The sequence below is a fragment of the Alternaria novae-zelandiae genome, assembly GCF_023758075.1.
Source record: "Alternaria novae-zelandiae strain BMP 2774 chromosome Unknown scaffold_2, whole genome shotgun sequence".
NCBI lineage: Eukaryota > Fungi > Ascomycota > Dothideomycetes > Pleosporales > Pleosporaceae > Alternaria > Alternaria novae-zelandiae.
The window spans coordinates 2,662,868-2,680,812 of NW_026056962.1; the positions used below are offsets into that span (position 1 = coordinate 2,662,868).

Genomic DNA, 17,945 nt, shown 5'->3' on the forward strand with positions numbered 1-17,945 from the left:
ATGGGCTGCGCTTCTGCATGCATGGTTGGGAACGATGTTTCATCAGGAAATGCTATCACTGTCTGCAGCCCTATCGAATACACACGGGCTCTTCTCTCATATACTGGTTTGGATTCGTGACTTGGCGACATGGTTGTGTGAATACCAACTTTTGGAACAAGGAAGCACATCAGATCCCACACACTGACTTTCGACATTGAGTAACAGAGAATGCATCGGCGCAATTCTCAGAGACATATCCGTCTCCCAGTCGTATGTATGTATAACCGCCCCAGGTCTCCGGAGTCCATGGTCTGGAGGAGTGAGAAGGAAGCGGCAGACATTTGTACAGTTTAGGAGGATAAGCGCACGTCTCACGTGGCGACAGAGCATCCATCTTTTTGGATGTCGCGCGGGCATAGGCTTTCGATGATGGTATTCAAGCTTTGTAAATTTTATGGAAATGGTCGACTGAAGTCGTGAAGAAAAGGGCAAAGCCGAACGATTAGAAGCTTTTATATTGCGCATCGGTATCATGCGCTTATCATGAGACAGTTTTGAAACATCTCAAAGTTCATCCCGCATGTAAAAGTACGGTAGTTGTTTCTTGACCGCTGCGAAGTCATTCGTATGAATGGATGTATGTTTCGTGCTGTGTAGTGCGAGCCACAAGTGGCCGAAAGACATCGCCTTGGATAGCGCTTGATTTTAGAGAACTGCGAATGCGTATTGTCGAGGGAAGAAGACAGGGGAGAGAAAGGGTGGCGTTTTATACCGAACGTCAGCCCACGAACGCTGGAAGGTAACCTGGCAAGTCGAACGAGCCTGCCGCCATGTAGTGTTATCGTGTGCATTTTGATGTACTCGGCCCAGAACCATGTTACGTTCGGCTCTATTTTTCGATGATGGATGTATTTGGAAACGCCTGGCAGGCAGGATGCCGACATATGGCGGCTCGTACTCGATCTTTAGGAAACCATAATGATATGCGTATTTATTGGGGCAGATGGTAGCCAGACAGCAGAAGCTTTTATAGTCAAAAGGCACCAGTCTTCAAGGAACATTGTTCGATATTCAGTCGCTTTTTGTACAAATGTAGCTGGCATATCCGATCTTGCAAGCGGGACTCGAGCAGATGAAGAGACAGGAAGACATGGTCAGTTTGAGTGTGGCTTTCGGTAGCATGAACGGCGAAGGGAGGCGCACCACTCGTCATCCTGGTCATCTATGATGTTTTTGGTATGCAGGATAGCGCAAAGTGAAGTTAGTAGATAGGACACTCAGCGGCAGAAGATCTGCTTTTATACCAGCACCAACGCCCGGACTTTCCGCGCCCTCGTTTGCCGGCATATACCGGTGACGTCAGATACCTTGTCTTCGGGTCACGCCTTGCGCATCTTTTGCATCGCAGACGCATCAACACCACGCGTCTTCATTTCGCGCATCGCGTTCTTATCCCATCCTTTCGAGCGACGGAAGATTCGGACTGTTCGGTAATTGCTGCCCCGATAGCCGAGTGCGGGTTGACCCTGGACGATGCGGGGACTCCGCGTCGGCGTCATTCCTTGATGCTATTTCCGCAACTTCTAACGTGTTTGAACTGCGGAGATGAGACTAGCCTGCTGATGGCGTTGCTAAACCCCTTGCGACAAATTGGAGAGATGATATCTTCCGGTGGCGTTGTGGAAGTGTCGGTATAAGTACTGAGCGCTTGGCGCAACACTCGCGATCGTGCGAAGTAAACGCCAGCCAGTATCTCGACCATATCAAATCAGCTGCTCAGTTGTTTTGAGTATTTCTTTCCGGTATGAAGTTCCAAACATCATTACCATATCTTCTGGGCTTCGGCACTGCGGCCTCGGCGCTACCCCAAAGCCTTTCCGAGAGACATGCAGGCGCATCTACGAGAGCAGCTGTACCAACAATTTGGATCGCAGGCGACTCCACAACCGCGCCAGATGGCGGCCACAACGGCACAGAAGGCTGGGGTCAATATCTCCAGTACTCATTCGGCACCAACGCCAAAGTGAACAACTCCGCTTATGCCGGACGATCCGCGCGTTCGGTGCGTACCCTCTTCTTCTTCTCCTACAGCTCAAATCAAAGGGAGAAGACAGGCTAATCCCTAACTAATACAGTTCACACGCGAAGGCCGCTTCGATAGAATAGCCAAAGCCCTCCAACCGGGCGACTGGGTCATAATCGAGTTCGGCATCAATGACGCCGGCACGCTTACAAATGGGTCCACAAGCTCAACAGGAGACAAAGGCCGTCCTTCATGCCCTGGTGTGGGCGATGAGACGTGCGAAGTGACATTCAAGTAAGTCATTCAGCAGCCATACCCATCAACATTGACTAATATGTTCACCCGCGCAACAGCAACGCCACGGGAGTCGTCCACACATTCCCCTCCTACATCAAAACTGCCGCCTCCACTTTCCTCTCCCTCGGCGCCTCCGGCGTAGTAATCTCATCGCAACTTCCGACCAACGTCTGGGAATCTGGAAGTTATAGCTTCACTCCCGGAAGATTCGCTTATTACAATATGTATGTAACATCACCCGCCCAACCACATCAATGTTTACCATCTGCGATTTTGAGGAACAAAGAGCGAGCCTGACTGACATGCTGCATAGGCTATCGGCCCTCGAACTAGGCGGCCCGGCATCACATGTGTACTTCGTGCAGCATGGAAGTTACGCCGCGCAGGCGCAACGGCTATTGGGTAAAGAGGTGGTGGATAAGGAGTATCCGATGGATCATACGCATACGGCGCCGTTTTTGGCGGATGTGGTACGTTTCCGTCTCCGCCCGCCCATGGCGTTTTTCTCTTTCATTTTTCGAGCATCCGTCGCTTTCGTCCATTTTTTTTTTCTTATTTGAGAGAGTACTTGGCTAACAAGGAGAACAGCATAGCCAGGCTTTTGTACTGGGATTGAAGTGCGGAACTAGTCCGTTGGCCGGGTTGGTGGTCAATGCCACGGCGAGGATCGAAATGGAGAGGGGGAGTTGTTTGCCTGCTAATGCGACGTTGCCGATTTAGATTTCCGGCATGGTCTTAAATGTGTGGTTGACTCAAGCGAAAGACCTGCATATTTTGAATCGGTGATTTGGAAGGGATTCGGGAAGGCGAACGCGCAGTTCTCATCGTTTATGCCCTTTGGTTCTTCTCGCACTCCGCAAAAACATGCATGCGATGGCGAGATCATTCGGTGACACAGCGCATTACTGTATAGTAGGAATAATGGAGCGGGAGGAGCGAAAATGGTCATGCATTTGCCACCAGCTTCTTTGGAATTCAGTTCGCAATTTACGAAGTATGCGAGCTTCAGGATAGAAGTGGAAGTAGAGAGGTGTTCTCGCATATATTTTCCACAAATCAGAGGAAACAGGGCAAAACTTCTGAGAAAGTTTGAGAATGGCGAACGCACAGCTCTCATAGGTTGACTGAGGAGCTCTTTTGGACTTGGCAGAACATGTATACGGACGGGTGTGATTTCGGTATTGCAGCGCAAGATCACATCTTCTTAACTAACGAACGAGAGAGGCCGAAACAGCCATCGGCCGGGTTATCATCTTCTTAGACTTTAACATCTATGTTCCGGAGTGAGAAATCTAGGAGTAGAAGTTTGAGGGTAGTATTGTAGATGTTTTATAAGCAACTCTGCAAACCAGGAAACACTTGCTAAAGAAGTTTCGAGCAAGGTGAAGCGTGACCCCCATGCATTGCCGATTTCTCGTTTTGGACTTCGCAGAACATGATCAAGTTGTTCATTTTTTTTTTGGTGTGTTGAAAATATTGCTGCTGCGCATATGATGCTACACAGAAAAGGGACAAAAGCGAACATAGTCTTGAAGTCTTGGTATTTGGACTTCCTCTCCTACATTTGAAGTACGTGAATGTATAAAGAGAAGAAGAAACACGGTCTGGTGGGCACTTTATATTGAACGCCATACGCCAAGAGCTAGTTTCTGGGAAGATTGGAAACAAGCGAAGCGTAAAGCCCTCATGATGAATGTCTTAATGTAGTTTTAGACTCCGCAGAACATCGTCTGGGTTTGCGCGACTTTTTGGTTTTGAGAAAGATCGTATCTTTGCGGAGTTTTTGTAACGCGAGGAAGAAGCAGGAACGGCCACTTTGAGCCGACATCATGGTTTTGGAGGTCACTTCCCGAGTTTTGAAGTACGTGAAGGTAGGAGGTAATAAGGTGGGCGGTTCTGTGAACACTTTATATGCAATGTCAGATGCAGAGCAGTGCCTTAAAGAGCTTTTTAAATTGCGAACACACTGCTCTCATGCTCGAGTATGAGAGGCATTTTGATTCTGTACGCTCGGACATTGAGAGGTTCTAAGCGTATTTTGGTGACATCGCGCAATCGCTGTTACGGGACTTCCATCAACACGAGAGGAGAGCAGAGCACATAGGTTCATAATATCACCATTTTGAAGACCCAGGACTCATAGATTTAAGCTCAGTAATTTTGGGAGCAGAAAAGAGGAAGATAGTAAAAATGTTGTGTGAAACGTAGCGGAGGACTAGGTACGATTTTAGCAACACAAGAGGAGAGCGGAACGCCCATTTGTTTGTCTGAGGGTATTTTAGAAACCCCAGGAATCATGAACGGCGGCACAGGTGTTTTAAAGTAGACAAGAGGGACGTAATAACCATTTTTTGTGCGACATAGCGGCCAGATGACCAGTCATAATCTCGTGGACACGAGAGGAGAGCAGACCGCACATCGCTTCAGCCTCTTTGGACTTTGGAGAACCAGGAATCATGGCTGTGAGCATCTCGAATTTAGGGCCAGAAGAGAGGAATGCGGTAATTGTTTAAGATACACAGAAGAGAAGCACCATATGTAGGGAATGCGAGTATTTTCGAGGAAGACGAGCGCACGACTCCCATCAGGAAGTGTATGAACTGTTTGTTGTCGCACACACATGGGAAGGTCTCCGGGGACTTTAATTCGCACATATCGTATTGCGCAAGAACCTTTCATGGAAATCAAGACGAAAAGCCAGAAGCAAACATGAAGTCTTTGTCATTTACTTTTGGAACAGCTGACGATTTGTTTTGGAGTGTTGGAGAATACGAGGAAAGGTGCAGCGTAGTAGATATATTATGTAGAAGGCCAAGAGACTACGTGACGCTTGACAAGAGATTTAGAAAAGGCGACCGCACAGATCCCATCGCCATCGGCTCAAACAGTTTTGGGTTTGGCACAGACATGCGTAGATCTGCAACATGTTTTGGTGATACAGCAACGCGACAGTTACTGCAGTTTGAGGAACAGCAGAGAAGGCAGGGACAGACATTTGGTCTTGCTCGAAAACATTTTGGTATTTTGAGCTCACATTGTTGGAGTGAGAGAAGTAAAGAGAAGTGGAAGCGCGCCGTCGTGGAAGTTTTATACGGAAAGCCCGAGACATAGCACGTGGAACGGTTGTTTTTGGAGAAGGGAGCCATCCGCTCATGGATAGGTATACCGGTGATTTTGGGATTCGGACAAACATGGATTTGATGTAGATGTTTTCCGATGTTTTGGACAAACATGCAGTGATCGACGCCGGAATCTGCACACATGTGACGGACGGGTGATATTTTGCAGAAAGCGGAGGCAGAGACGGCCATGGACTGGTGCTATATACTTTTTGGTAAAATGAAGCCGCGGTTTGATGAAGAGAAACAGGATGAGGACAGAAGGAAGGGGAACTTTTATATGCACCGCCGAGCGCCAAAAGCATCATGTGGGATCGAGGCGACCTAGTCAAAAGAGTAAGTATCGCATATCACATGAACAAACTTGAAAGATCTTTTGATGATGACAAATTGGTATCATTACGCATTACTTTCTTTCTCAATCATCCATCCACCAGCTATCATACAACATCCTCATCTTCTCAACTAATTACATGGCTCATAGGCCTCATCCAATAACTTTACATGTTGACAATGCTACGGTAGCATCGGCACATTTAACTCCTCATCCCTCATTGCACAGACTTAACCAGCCTGGTACAGACCAAGAGCAACAACGTGAGGGTTGATCATGCTCAAGTTGAAGGGAGTCAAGAACGGGTTGGCATCAGTCAGCGCAACGAACATGGTACCGTTGACGGATGGGTCACCCTCGTAGACCTCAGCAGCGGGCTGGTATGTGAAACCAGTGTTCTCGCCGGTGACCTCAAGGGGCGTGTATGTCAAGTTCAGCTGGCTGACCCAGGCAACGTACGCGGGGGCGCCGGCACTGGTATCCGTGACGTAAGAGTTGTTGGGGCCGACAGCCTGACCGGGCTTCTCCCAGGTGAAGTTGATCTTCTTGCCGGGGAAGGACAGGGGTTCGCTGTGGTTGCGTGCGATGGCAGGGCCGCAGGAGTAGCCTGGGTGTTCAGTGCCGTTGATGTTGACGCAGGACTCATCGGCGGGGATGGTAGAGTCAGAGGGGTCAGCGATGCGGTCGCCAACTACCTCGTGGGGCTTGGTATCGTTGGGCGAGAAGCGGTTGGGGTTGGCCTGGTTGTCGATGAGCAACGTGGGGAAGTTTTGCCATGCGAGACGAGTTGTGTTCTCAGGGCACGAGCTGATGTAGGGTGCCAGGTAGGTCCATGCCCAAGACTGCGGGATACCGGTCTCGAACCATACGGGCTGGGGCGCAAGGCCGAGCATTTGGCGGAAAGACATCTGCTGGCGGGCCTCGGTGGCAATGGACTGGGAGAGGAGGGAGGCAACCTCGCGGGAGTCCAGGTGGGCGAGGAAGCCCCAGACGCCAGACTCGCCCCAGCGGGTGAGCTTCTGGTTGAAGTCGATGAACTCGCGGACGGTGCGGTAAGGGTAGTTGTAGGTGCACTGGGGAGGAGCAGTCTCGCCGAGCATGTTGGTCAAGAGGGTGGCGTGGCCACTCTCTTGCTGGGCCATGAAGGCAATGTAGGCGCGGTCCTCAGCAGTCAGACCAGCGTCGAGGAAATCCTCTGCGGAGAAGATGGCGAGACCGTTGTTGAACAGGTCGAGTTCGATCCATTCCTGGTAAAGACCCAGGGTGATGGACTCGTAGTCGAAGTCGCTGTTCACCATGTAGCGGGGCTCACTGCCGTTGGTACCGAGACCACCAGCGGGCGTATAGGGAATAGGCATGGGGTTCTGGGGCTTGCCATTGGTGTTGTAGTAGGTAGCAGTGGGGTTTGGGGGCATGGGGGCGATGGCAGTGCCGATGGTAGTAGGCGCCTTAGCAGCTCCAGTGGTAGTGGGAGTGCCATCGAATGGGCCATGGCTGGTTGCGCCAGTGACATCTGAACTCCTTCGGGGAGGAGCTGAGCCAGGTGCGGTGGGTATGGCAGCAACCTGAGAGTCAGGACCGAAAACCGAAGCGGGTGTGGCAGCTGGCGTGAAGGTAACGGAGAAGCTGGCATCCGCGTTGGTGTAGCCTGGGACATCTTCAGTCGGCTTAGCAGCGCTGTAGCCGTCCTGGGGCGCAGGAGCGGCAGCAGCGAAAGCTGCGAGGACCGAAGTGGTGAAGAGGCTCTTGGTCAACATCTTGAAGTCGATTGTCGGGTCGAGGTGTTGTGCGGCTGGGACAATGGACGGCGTCTGTAATGGTTATATACGCGCATCGCGCATCAGTGACCGCATCGCGTCAACGCTACTTCCTACTGATTTCACATCGATGACCACAAGCGTCGCCGCCGAAATAGGTTTAACACCTATGATTTCATGACTGAACGGATGCGGTAGTGCAAGCCGCGAATATCGAAAAGTCGGCCACGACATGGGAATCTCGGGATTGGCATCGGGAAGACATTTCGGACGAATCAGAAGATGCGCTGCTGAATCTTGCCTGCTCTGTGCTCCTCAATGCCTGCTGGAAAAACTGGGCGCTGCGTGAACGCGTGCGTACAGGGGGCGTGTTTTCCACGATTTGCCGCGTGCAGACAACGTGACGACGTGATGACATGGTGGAGCGTTTAAGTTTTGAGCCGCTAGTGCTCCCGCCCCGCAAGAGATCAACAACGATAATTAACAAAACCGGGTTCCTTCCAAGGCTTCGGCGATGTCGCCAGTGCTCTTTGGGGGTAGCTTAACGCTTAAGCATACACCCGGTCTACGTTTCTTGCTGAGAAATCTCGACCCGCGTACATCCAGATACTCGCCCCCGCGGAGCAACCAACCCAGCAATTCAAATCGCACTGGCACGGGAGCCCCAGGCTCGGGTAAACATCAAAAGCTGCAGGTACAGAAGCAGGCCCATCTCCGCTTGGCCGCTTACCGATGCGGCCATGTGAGCGGCGCTCCATGCATGCAGCAGCATGTAGATCGTAGATGTGGGAAAAAAGCTCTGGCCGCCAAAAAAAAATAAACGTGCATCTGCGATAATATGGACAAGGAAGATGGATGGGCATTACCGATGCAGCTTGCATGTCTACCCCTTACCTAAGCACATCGGAGGCGATGACGTTAGATCTGCGCAACGCGCGCCGATGTTTTGACGAACGGCGAACATCATGGGTGCCACGCGAGATGATTATTGGAGAGATGCGGGAAAACAACGCACCAAACAACGCACAGCGCACATGCAGTTTGTGGAGCGATGCAATTTGTGGAGCGATAAAACGTGCGAGCTGGGATGGGATGGCAATAGTGGAACTGGTATTATTTCGCTGTGATGATAGAATTATTTCGCGCGCGACATCGGACCCCAATTCTCCCTGGGCGCAAGCTGGTAGCGGACGTATTTGCCCCTGTCGTGATCCTTGCCGAGCTTCTCGTCAAAGTTGACCTCGAACTTGGTGTTGAGGTAAGCTGGCAGATCTTTTGCGGATGTCGTCGTCGCCGAACCATCGCCGCTGTTTTCTCCATTGCTTTGCGCTTCAGGCGCCGGATCGGCCGGTACTTGGGCAGGTGCTGTGTCGGCAGTTGACGTTTTTGTGTACCCTGTTGCGTTGGACTTTGCAAGAATGGCGGCGCCTGGACTTCCTGCCTTGGGCAGGTTCTTCAGCGGCGCTCTTTGCCGCACCCATTCGAGCATAATGTGCCAGATGTCTTTCCACGATGCGTCGGTCTTGATGGAGCCAGGTTTGCAATGGCTCATCGTCACCCTAAATCCCGCATGTCGTAGCGCACCACGCATCGCCGCCAACGGCGGCGCTGAACAGTGAACTATCTTCGCTACCGAACTTGGGATGATGAAGAATGGGTGGTGGTCTACCTCTGCAGGATCGGACTTCGGAATGAGGGGATCTAGCACTTGAGTCTTTCCTCCGTTTGACTTGTCCAGCTTGGTGCCAAATGTGATCTCCTCCAATGCTGTATGCAGCATTCCTTCGATACGATCCGTTGTCGCGTACGTCTGCTTGTCAACTTCGTTTAGCTGCGCTAGTACTCTTTCGATAAAACCGACATTATGCAACGGCCCGCCGTACATTGGTCCTGACAGGTGGGTTTTGTGGCCGCAGTGCTCGCAGTGTTGGTCCGCGGAGGGCCCTTGTGCAAAGCCGTGCTTGTACATTGGGTCGCCGTTCTTGTTCTTCAGCACTTTGTTGCGAGCAAGGAACTGGGTAGTCCATGCACCGCAGCCGCTTTCGCAGTGGTAGACAAGCATGGTTTTGCCGGCGAGGAGCTTGACGTCTGTGGGCGCTTTGCGCACTCGTACGAATACTCGTATATAGTAGTCGATGGAGAGAGACAGTAGTGGCTCGATAGCCATGCCATATCGACCGGCCGAAGATGCGATGGCGTGTAGAACCAGGCGTAACCCGCCTTCATGGCAGGGCTCGCCCTTGAATGGCAGTCCACCGTACTGCGAGTAGGTCTTCTCGAGGTAGCCGTGTGACGCGAAGATGGCGGAGTCGGTGCACGTTACACAGAGTAATCCGTCATCGTTGATGGCTTGTATGGCCGCGTCGATGAAGGGAGCGGCAGTGCCGTATGGGTCAAGGTCAATGACGTCGTAGCCTTTCTTGTCGCAATAGCTGTACATGTAGGCTATGGCATTACCAGTCTTCGCTGTTACCGTCTCGTCGAGCTTATTGTGCTTCACGTTGAGCTTTATGGAGTCGACAGCATTCTGTGACATGTCGTTTGCTGTAACGGCGGTTGCAAATGGGACCTCTTTCGCGAAACGTAGGGCACGGAGACCGGTCGCGGATAGGGCATCGAGGATACGGAAGGAAGGTCTCCAGGGCGTCCGTCCTCCATTCGCACCAGTAGCGTCGTCCTGTTCATCTCCGCCTTCTTCTTCTTGCTCGGCGGCACCATATTTATCTAATGTCTTCTGCCTCTTTGGGTTGACCGCACCTTCTTCACCATTAGCCTCTACAAGCTTCCTCTTTTTAGACAGACTTTCATCTGTGGTAGGAGCCTCAGTCTCACCATTCCCACGATTGGTAGTATCTCCCGCCGCCCGTTCCGCTTGTATCCGCTGTCGCGTGCGTTCCCTCTTCTGTTTGAATTGCTCGTGCTTCTTCAGTTTCCGTTGTATTGAGTCCAGGCCGAACGTCTTGATCGCAAGTACAGTCAAATCGCGATTGAACTGCTGGATGGGATTGTAGAAGACTTGTTGCTTTGCATGTTCCTCTTTGGACAGCCTTGGGTCGGTGGACGTAGGGATGTCATGGGGGACGAGAATATGCGCGAGGCCTTCCTTGATGGTGGTGTATTCTTTGCCGTCGTGGCTGATATGTTGATCGGCTTGCGGGGTCGCATCAATAGTCTGCACAGTTGCGTCGGTCATGGGGACGTCGGAGGAAGCCATGGCGAGGGAGGTGTGGAACGCGCGTGGGAAAGAGCTACTGGCTGCCCATGCTCTGCGGGGAAGGCGTGGAGGGACTCGGAAGGCGCGTGAGCAGCGTGTCCAGAGTAGAATGGAGGCCAGATTGGAGGTGAGTGTGGAGGTCGATCTAAATCCGGCGATAGTTGTGGCTTGAGCAAAGAGTCACGGCGCATCCACGGTTCTGTCGCGTCGAGCTCCAAAATTTTGGCTTCGGAGTTAAGCTTAAATTTAGCGTCACCGCGCGACTTCCCCGCGTCGCCTGTCACGACTATCACTACTCAATGTATCCAGCGAGTATTCCAGATGCACATTGTCGTGAAACTAATGAATCGGCGCACAGAACGGTGCTCTCGATATACCAACATTAACATGCAGCAAACAACATCCAAAGCGTGCATAGTGGTTCTGCATAGACCAATGGGTGCGTGGCTGCCTGGAGAGGGCTGAGACTCCTGCTCCGCCTCACCGGCCCCTTGAACGCCTCATCCACACCCAAGTATCGTCTTTCCTTCTCCATCTCAATCGCGATATCTATCTCATTTCTCCCTACGTATTTTCCCTTGACATTTCTTCGCACGCTCGAGAACGTACACCATGGGCAGACCTTCCGACCCCCCACCCAGCTACCGCGACGACCCTGACGCCGTCTCACTGCACACCACCCCGGACGATTACACATACGACGATGCGCCCGAGATCTCCGGGCTTCCGCCCTCCTACACCGACAGCGAAGCAGGTACCAGCAATGTACCCGCATCCTCGATCCCCATCCACCACATCGCGCCCCCAACCACATCAACGAACCACGCCAAACCCTCTTTCAAGAACGGAAACCCCGTCGTAAACACCACGATAAACGTCCAAGACCCGCTCTACGACAACGACCCCGCCGCTCTCGAAAACTCCATCCGCCTCCTCGCCGAAGCCGCCCCAACACCCCTCATCTACATAATGGGCACGCACCGCGAAACCACCAAGAAGAATAACGAGACCAAGTCGCGCACCATAACCGACTTCCGGCTCGTGATAAACCTGTCCAAATACATCCATGCGCACTACATTGCCAACAACTTCGGCACCATGTCCCTCACGACGGCTGAGAATAGCGAGAAAACGCACCGTGGCACGATTCTCAAATGCAGGGCACCAGGCGCGAAACAAGATATTGAAGTTGGTGGTGCTCAGAAACCGGGCTTGACGGAATGGTGCCATAGATACTGCGCCTCCCCACGCGCACTTCGTATCTTCCGTGTGCGACGCGACGTCACGGGTCTGGACGAAGCATACCTGCGCAGCCGCATCGAAGGCATAATCCGATCTACAAACTACCGCGGCAACATCTCCATAACCTTCCCCGTCGAAGACGCAAATGTCGATTTCTACACTTCGCACCGTGTGAATGCTTGGAGGCTGAAGACATGGGTGCGATGGATCTTCTACTTGACGTTCCTGTGGATATTCAGTTGGCCTATCTTGTTCTTCGCGACGCGGCGCTGGAGCGTTGTTAGAGCCGAATGGCCGTTTTCGCGAACGAATACTATGGGTAGGAAGGAGTATACGACTGTTAGTGAGGAGGAGTGGATGGGTGAGTGGCATGTGGCGATTAGGAGACTGGTGTTGGAGAGATATGAAGGCGAGGCGAGTGAGGAGATGATGAGGGCAGTTATGCAGAGGAGTGAGGATCCGCCTGTGCCTGGGACGTTTAGGAGTGGGCATGTAGGTGTGGACAATGCGGTGGGTGTCCTCACGCAGGGCTTCCAGGTTGCGAGGGCTTTGAGCAACGGGGAGGGAGTGGGGAGGGTAGGACAGAGTGGGTGGGGCTATGATTATTGATGAGTGTGTTGGCTCAGATGGTAGGATGGCGTTTGGGTAATCTACAATATTCGGATCTTATTGCTGTTGGTGACAAAGATACACGGAAATCCGTTGACTATTTCATATTATCATACAACTGCTACCACAGTGCTCTCATAGAACAGTCAGGTGTCTACACTCTTCGATTGGGGACTGTTCAGACTCTTCATGTTTCCATGGAATTGACCATGTGATACGATGGCTACAGCAAACTTATCCGATCTCTGAGAGTTTAAGAAGCGACTAACACGATCACTCTCGCGCCCATCTACCACATCGCAGAGCGTACGATGACAGCTCATCGCCAATCAGACCCATCTCTCAGTGAATCTGACATTACAGCAGCTCTGAACATTCTCACAAGCCTGACGGAAGCCACATTAACCAGCGATTGGCCATGTTTCAGTCACGCTCGCGCCACTTTCATATAGTATTTGACAGCCGCACAGTCCGACGAGGTCATTAGGAGAATCTCGGATCTCAGCCGATCTGAACGGCCTGAATATCCAACGTTAGAGCAGTTGAAAAATTTGATATCAGAGCAAGTGCTCAAGTTGACGTCAGAGCAGGGGAATACTCCCACGACTGCGCATCATGCACGCTACGAACAGCCTTCTGTGGAAACCGATGACGAGGATCAATCGGAGAGGACAGAACGGGGGGGTTCTTGAAATGGGTGGTAATTAGCACGTAGCAATGGCTACATGCTTGAACGTCACGGGGATGTTGGCTCGGATTTTAGAATGGCGTTTGGGTTATGTTCAAATCCCTGATTGTCTTTCGTAGCGGCGTATCTCGCTATTCTAAATCGTTGGTTTTCTGATATCACACCTAGAATGTCGATGGATGTAGTTAGTCTATGCCTCATGCGGTTCGTGTATAGAAGATTTTGCCTTTCAAAAACGTGAACATTACAGTAGCATCCCGAGGTCGTTCAAAGAGCCAACTGCCTACATTCTTCGATTGAGGCAACTCACATGCTTACGGTTTGTAGTTTATTCGATCTTGTGATTAGATGATTTCAGCAAACCTAAACGACCAAGCAGAGATTTAAAGCGACTGTTATGACCATTTTCTCACTCCCGCTCAATCATACCGCGCAACATAAGATGGCGACAAGTTATTACCCAGAATCACCCCTGAGTGTTGATCGCATCACGGCATTCGTAAATACACTTCTCAGCTTGACGAAAGCCATAAGCATCAGTAGTCTGCCCTGCTTTACGACTGCTTGCAACGCCTTTAAAGAGCAGCTAACAGACGACCAGCTCGATCATGTTGTCGGTAGACTCTTGCAGCTTGATATAACTATGCAAGATAGGTACAAACATATGGAGTGCATTGGAAAGTATCTTGGATACGACGAAGGCGTTGCCTTGGAATACTGTGAGTGACAGTTCAGTAAGGTAAACATTGTCGATTTCATACTAATCTTATTGGTTATAGTAAGCACTGGGGACCTTATGCACAAGTTTTGTCTCTATTGGGAGGCGATCGACCAGGCTGATGGCAAAGATCGGACTTGGAAGAGGTATGTTAGGACTGATGTACTTACTGGTCTGCTCAGAGACTGTGTTGCATCCGGCGTACTCGATGCGACGCGTAGTAAGTCTCCCGCGAAGATCACATCGGTTACGAGCTGATGATTAGCAGCATATAGAGGACCCCGAGGACAAGCAACTGTAGTTGAGATACATGCGGCAGTATTCATGAACAGAGAAAGAGACAGAGCGTTGTCAAACCCGACGCAGGATCGATGGCGTGAGCTGATTGCCAGTTATGCACTTCGGCAAAAGCGCAATACTTCATCCGGGCAGACAGATACCCATGCCTCCGGCCAGGCTAATAGTTCTGCATCCGAGCAGACGCGGGATTCTACTTCGGAGCAAACGCACTCTTCTGGGGTTGTGCAGACGGACAACCAAGCGGGCTACGAATCTCAGCCCGCAAAAGCTGATGAGAACGCTCCATCAAACTGAAGAGAACGGAGGCTTTCTTCATATAGAGGGTAATTAGCACGTAGCAATGGCCACATACTTGAGAAAAGCATCGACACTTTCGTTGTGACGATTTAAACATCAGCGTGTAGCCCTTGTATAATCGTCTTCGCCTCGCCCTGCAACCTCTTCACTAAACTTCCAGCATCTTCAACACTATGCACAAGGCCTACCGCAGCCCCAGCGTACGTAGCCAGTCTTCCTTCTGGACCCCACCCTGCATCCCCTAACTTCTCCGCCTCTTCATGAAGCTTCTTCAATTTCTCGAACGGAACACCTGCTTGGTGATCATTCCAGCTCTTATTCGTAATACCTCGCGGGCTATACTGCTCTGGCCAGCCCACTGTACCTCGCAGATGATTGTATAGCATAGTCTTGGTGGTACTCTGAGCACCATCCGTGGCACGTACGACTTCATTTTGATAACCTTTGCTGATCCGCGCTTCGGTAGATGCCAGGAACCGCGTGCCCATAGCTACACCTTGAGCTCCAAGAGCAAGTGCAGCAGCTACACCGCGACCATCGGCAATGCCTCCAGCAGCTATCAATGAGATACCGGAATCGCGGATGCCATCTGCGACTTCAGGGAAGAGCGTCATGATGCCCATGCCGTCTGTGGCTCTTCCGTGGCCTCCTGCTTCCGCACCTTGGATGACCAGCACATCTGGCGGATGGTCGCTTTTTGCAGCTTCTAAAGACTCCTTCAGGGTCCCGACCTGGATCCAGATATGGATCTCAGGTGCTACCTCCCGGAGGCGCGCCGTCCATTCATCCAACTCTTCCTGCCCATGTCTCGGCGCGAACAGCCACGCAGCGCAAGGATGGTGGTCTTTCACTGCCTTGGTTGCTGAAATGAGATCCCCATTCCAGAGCTGGAATCCAACACCCACCGGTAATCGCTTTCCAGCCAGATGTGCGTCTGGGAAAGTAGAGCCTGGTACGTCCTTGAGCAGTTTGCGCAATTTCTTCAGATCCGTAGCGGTATCTTCGGGTTTCGCGCCAGGCCCAATGAACCCTAGGCCACCTGCCTTGGACACTGCAAGAGCTAGGCGCGGACCAGACATGACGCGCATTGGCGCTCCGACGATGAAGGGTGATGTGATCCAAGGGAATACATTGCTGAGGTGTTTACGCGCTGCACTGGAACTCATCGCGTTGCGTGGTGCGTTCATCTAGACAATCTGTTGTGACCTAAGACGACGTATTGGAAGGTTCGTGAGTACGTGACGAAGAGAGCCGATGGCGTTGGTTCAGCACCAGCGTGCAACATCGTGGCATGCAGCTTTACATTACCTAGCCATGCTGGAAAACGATGCTACGTTTCCACGGAGAAGGCTCCTTCGTGGTGCTCGGGTTACGTCAGAGCACACGGAAAAGCACGAAAAGGACGCGCCCGCGTCTGGGGCGCGTTCAGATGACTAATGAGGGGAAGGTGTCGGGCCGACTACTCGTGCTAGCCGAACACACCTGCCCTCGAAGTCCCTACAACCTGCGTGGCGCTTTCGCACACCAACCTCCATGAGTGAAAATGCCGTAGTAATGCCGAGTATCTGAGTGTCTATCACGTCTTGAGCGGCTATACTGGACGCGCTTTTCCTTCATCGGCGGAGTAAATCCACTCCGCTGAGTACCCACCGGATCTTCCGGTTTACTCGTCCGAAACCTGGCCCCGATAGACATACTAGTCCTACTCATTGGGTTCAGCACATATGAGAAGAAACCCTCCGCGGTGGTTTCTTGAGACATCCGGTGGGGAAAAGTTGGGCGCTGTCATTGCGTTGACATGTCAGAGATGTCAGATAGTCAGATAGTACACAGTCGTACCCTGGCTAGCCTGACAAGTAGCAACAATATCCTGACTCCGCACTACGTACCCTATGCGACTATCAGTTAGTACCACCGTATAGACCGTATTGCGTGCCTTTCAATGGTCCTGGCCATGTATCTGGATTCTAGGCAAGTTGAAACCGGACGAACAAACGGCATCGCTGTGTTGATTTATATATCCTGCATTGGTAGGATAAATCTTACATCCCATCATCACCACCTTACAACAGTACACTCATCAACAGCAAAAGCCTCAACTCATCAGTATGCCCATCAAAGTAGGACTCATCGGACTCAGTTCCGTCACTGGCGAAATCTCCGCCAGTCCAGGAGACAGCTGGGCAGCCAGGTATATACACTATTTCCCAACTCCCAATCCCAATCCCAACTAACCCACGCACGCAGTGCTCACCTGCCCTACCTCTTGGCCTCACCTCACTATGAGATCACCGCCCTCTGCAACTCCAGCGTTTCATCCGCCCAAGCAGCTATCAAACGCTACAACCTGCCCCCAACCACCAAATCCTACGGCAACCCCGATGATCTAGCTCAGGACGCAGATGTCGACCTCGTCGTCTGCTCCGTCCGAGTAGACAGACACTACGCTCTCCTGATGCCCTCCATCAAAGCAGGCAAAGACGTCTTCGTCGAATGGCCCCTCGCATCCAACCTGTCCCAAGCCCAGGAAATGCACGCCGCAGCCCAGGCCAGCGGATCCAAGACAATCGTCGGTCTGCAATCCCGCTCCAGCCCCTTCATCCGCAAGATGAAGCAGCTCGTCGCGGACAAGACCATCGGTGACATCCTCAGTTCCACGTTGACCTTCGAAATGGGATGGCCGGGCGACGTCGAACCCCCCGCCAACGACTTCATGACCAAGAAAGAGAGTGGCGGCAGTTTCCTCAGCATCATTGTTGGCCATACCGCAGATGCCGTGTTCCACGCTCTGGGTGGTTTGGAAGAATGTTCCGCGCTATTAACCACCCGCTGGCCAGAGACCAAACTGCTCAAAGCAGACATGAGTTTCGACCGCATTGCCAAGCGCGAAACACCCGATCACGTCATGCTGCAAGGCATTCTCCTTAACAACTCCGCGCCCATCTCCATGGCCCTACGCCACGGCAAAACCTTCAAAGACACACCCGGTCTCGTATGGCGCGTTTTCGGCACGAGGGGTGAGATTCGATTTACTTCTGCGACGATGCTGAATCTTGGTATGGGCGGAGAGAAGATCGAGGTGTATGATCATGAGAGGGATGGTGTGGAGACGGTGGAGGTGGAGTATGAGGAGGTGGTTAGGGAGTTGGCGCCGATGGCGAAGAACGTGGGGATGTTGTATGAGGGGTTTGTTGAGGGGAAGAGTGTGGAGGAGGGGTTTGTAGGGTTCAAGGAGGCGGTGGAGTGGCATAAGGCGCTTGATCTGATGGAGAAGGGGAGTGAGGGGAGGAAGTGGGTGAAGATCGTGAAATGATGGGGATGGGATTACGAGTAGAGTATTAAAGGATTGAGAAGGCTAGAAACAG

At 51.9% G+C, this 17,945-nt stretch overlaps 5 protein-coding genes across 5 annotated transcripts; 2 read left to right on the forward strand and 3 right to left on the reverse strand.

The window, feature by feature from the left end:
* Window positions 1–5,985: 5,985 nt before the first annotated feature.
* On the reverse strand, window positions 5,986–7,512 carry J4E88_001906 (uncharacterized protein; the record flags this gene model as incomplete). The annotated part of the gene is made up of 1 exon (XM_049395573.1): window positions 5,986–7,512. One exon carries the CDS (start codon window positions 7,510–7,512, stop codon window positions 5,986–5,988), a length of 1,527 nt encoding a protein of 508 aa, XP_049259437.1.
* Window positions 7,513–8,647: 1,135 nt separating this feature from the next.
* Window positions 8,648–10,726, reverse strand: J4E88_001907 (uncharacterized protein; the record flags this gene model as incomplete). Its single annotated transcript, XM_049395574.1, has 1 exon — window positions 8,648–10,726. One exon carries the CDS (start codon window positions 10,724–10,726, stop codon window positions 8,648–8,650), a length of 2,079 nt encoding a protein of 692 aa, XP_049259438.1.
* Window positions 10,727–11,338: 612 nt separating this feature from the next.
* Window positions 11,339–12,577, forward strand: J4E88_001908 (uncharacterized protein; the record flags this gene model as incomplete). Its single annotated transcript, XM_049395575.1, has 1 exon — window positions 11,339–12,577. The coding sequence occupies one exon, from the start codon at window positions 11,339–11,341 to the stop codon at window positions 12,575–12,577; it is 1,239 nt and encodes a 412-aa protein (XP_049259439.1).
* Window positions 12,578–14,669: 2,092 nt separating this feature from the next.
* J4E88_001909 (uncharacterized protein) lies at window positions 14,670–15,659 on the reverse strand (the record flags this gene model as incomplete). Its single annotated transcript, XM_049395576.1, has 1 exon — window positions 14,670–15,659. One exon carries the CDS (start codon window positions 15,657–15,659, stop codon window positions 14,670–14,672), a length of 990 nt encoding a protein of 329 aa, XP_049259440.1.
* Window positions 15,660–16,688: 1,029 nt separating this feature from the next.
* J4E88_001910 (uncharacterized protein) lies at window positions 16,689–17,893 on the forward strand (the record flags this gene model as incomplete). Its single annotated transcript, XM_049395577.1, has 2 exons — window positions 16,689–16,771; window positions 16,828–17,893. 2 exons carry the CDS (start codon window positions 16,689–16,691, stop codon window positions 17,891–17,893), a joined length of 1,149 nt encoding a protein of 382 aa, XP_049259441.1.
* Between the last annotated feature and the right edge of the window lie 52 nt (window positions 17,894–17,945).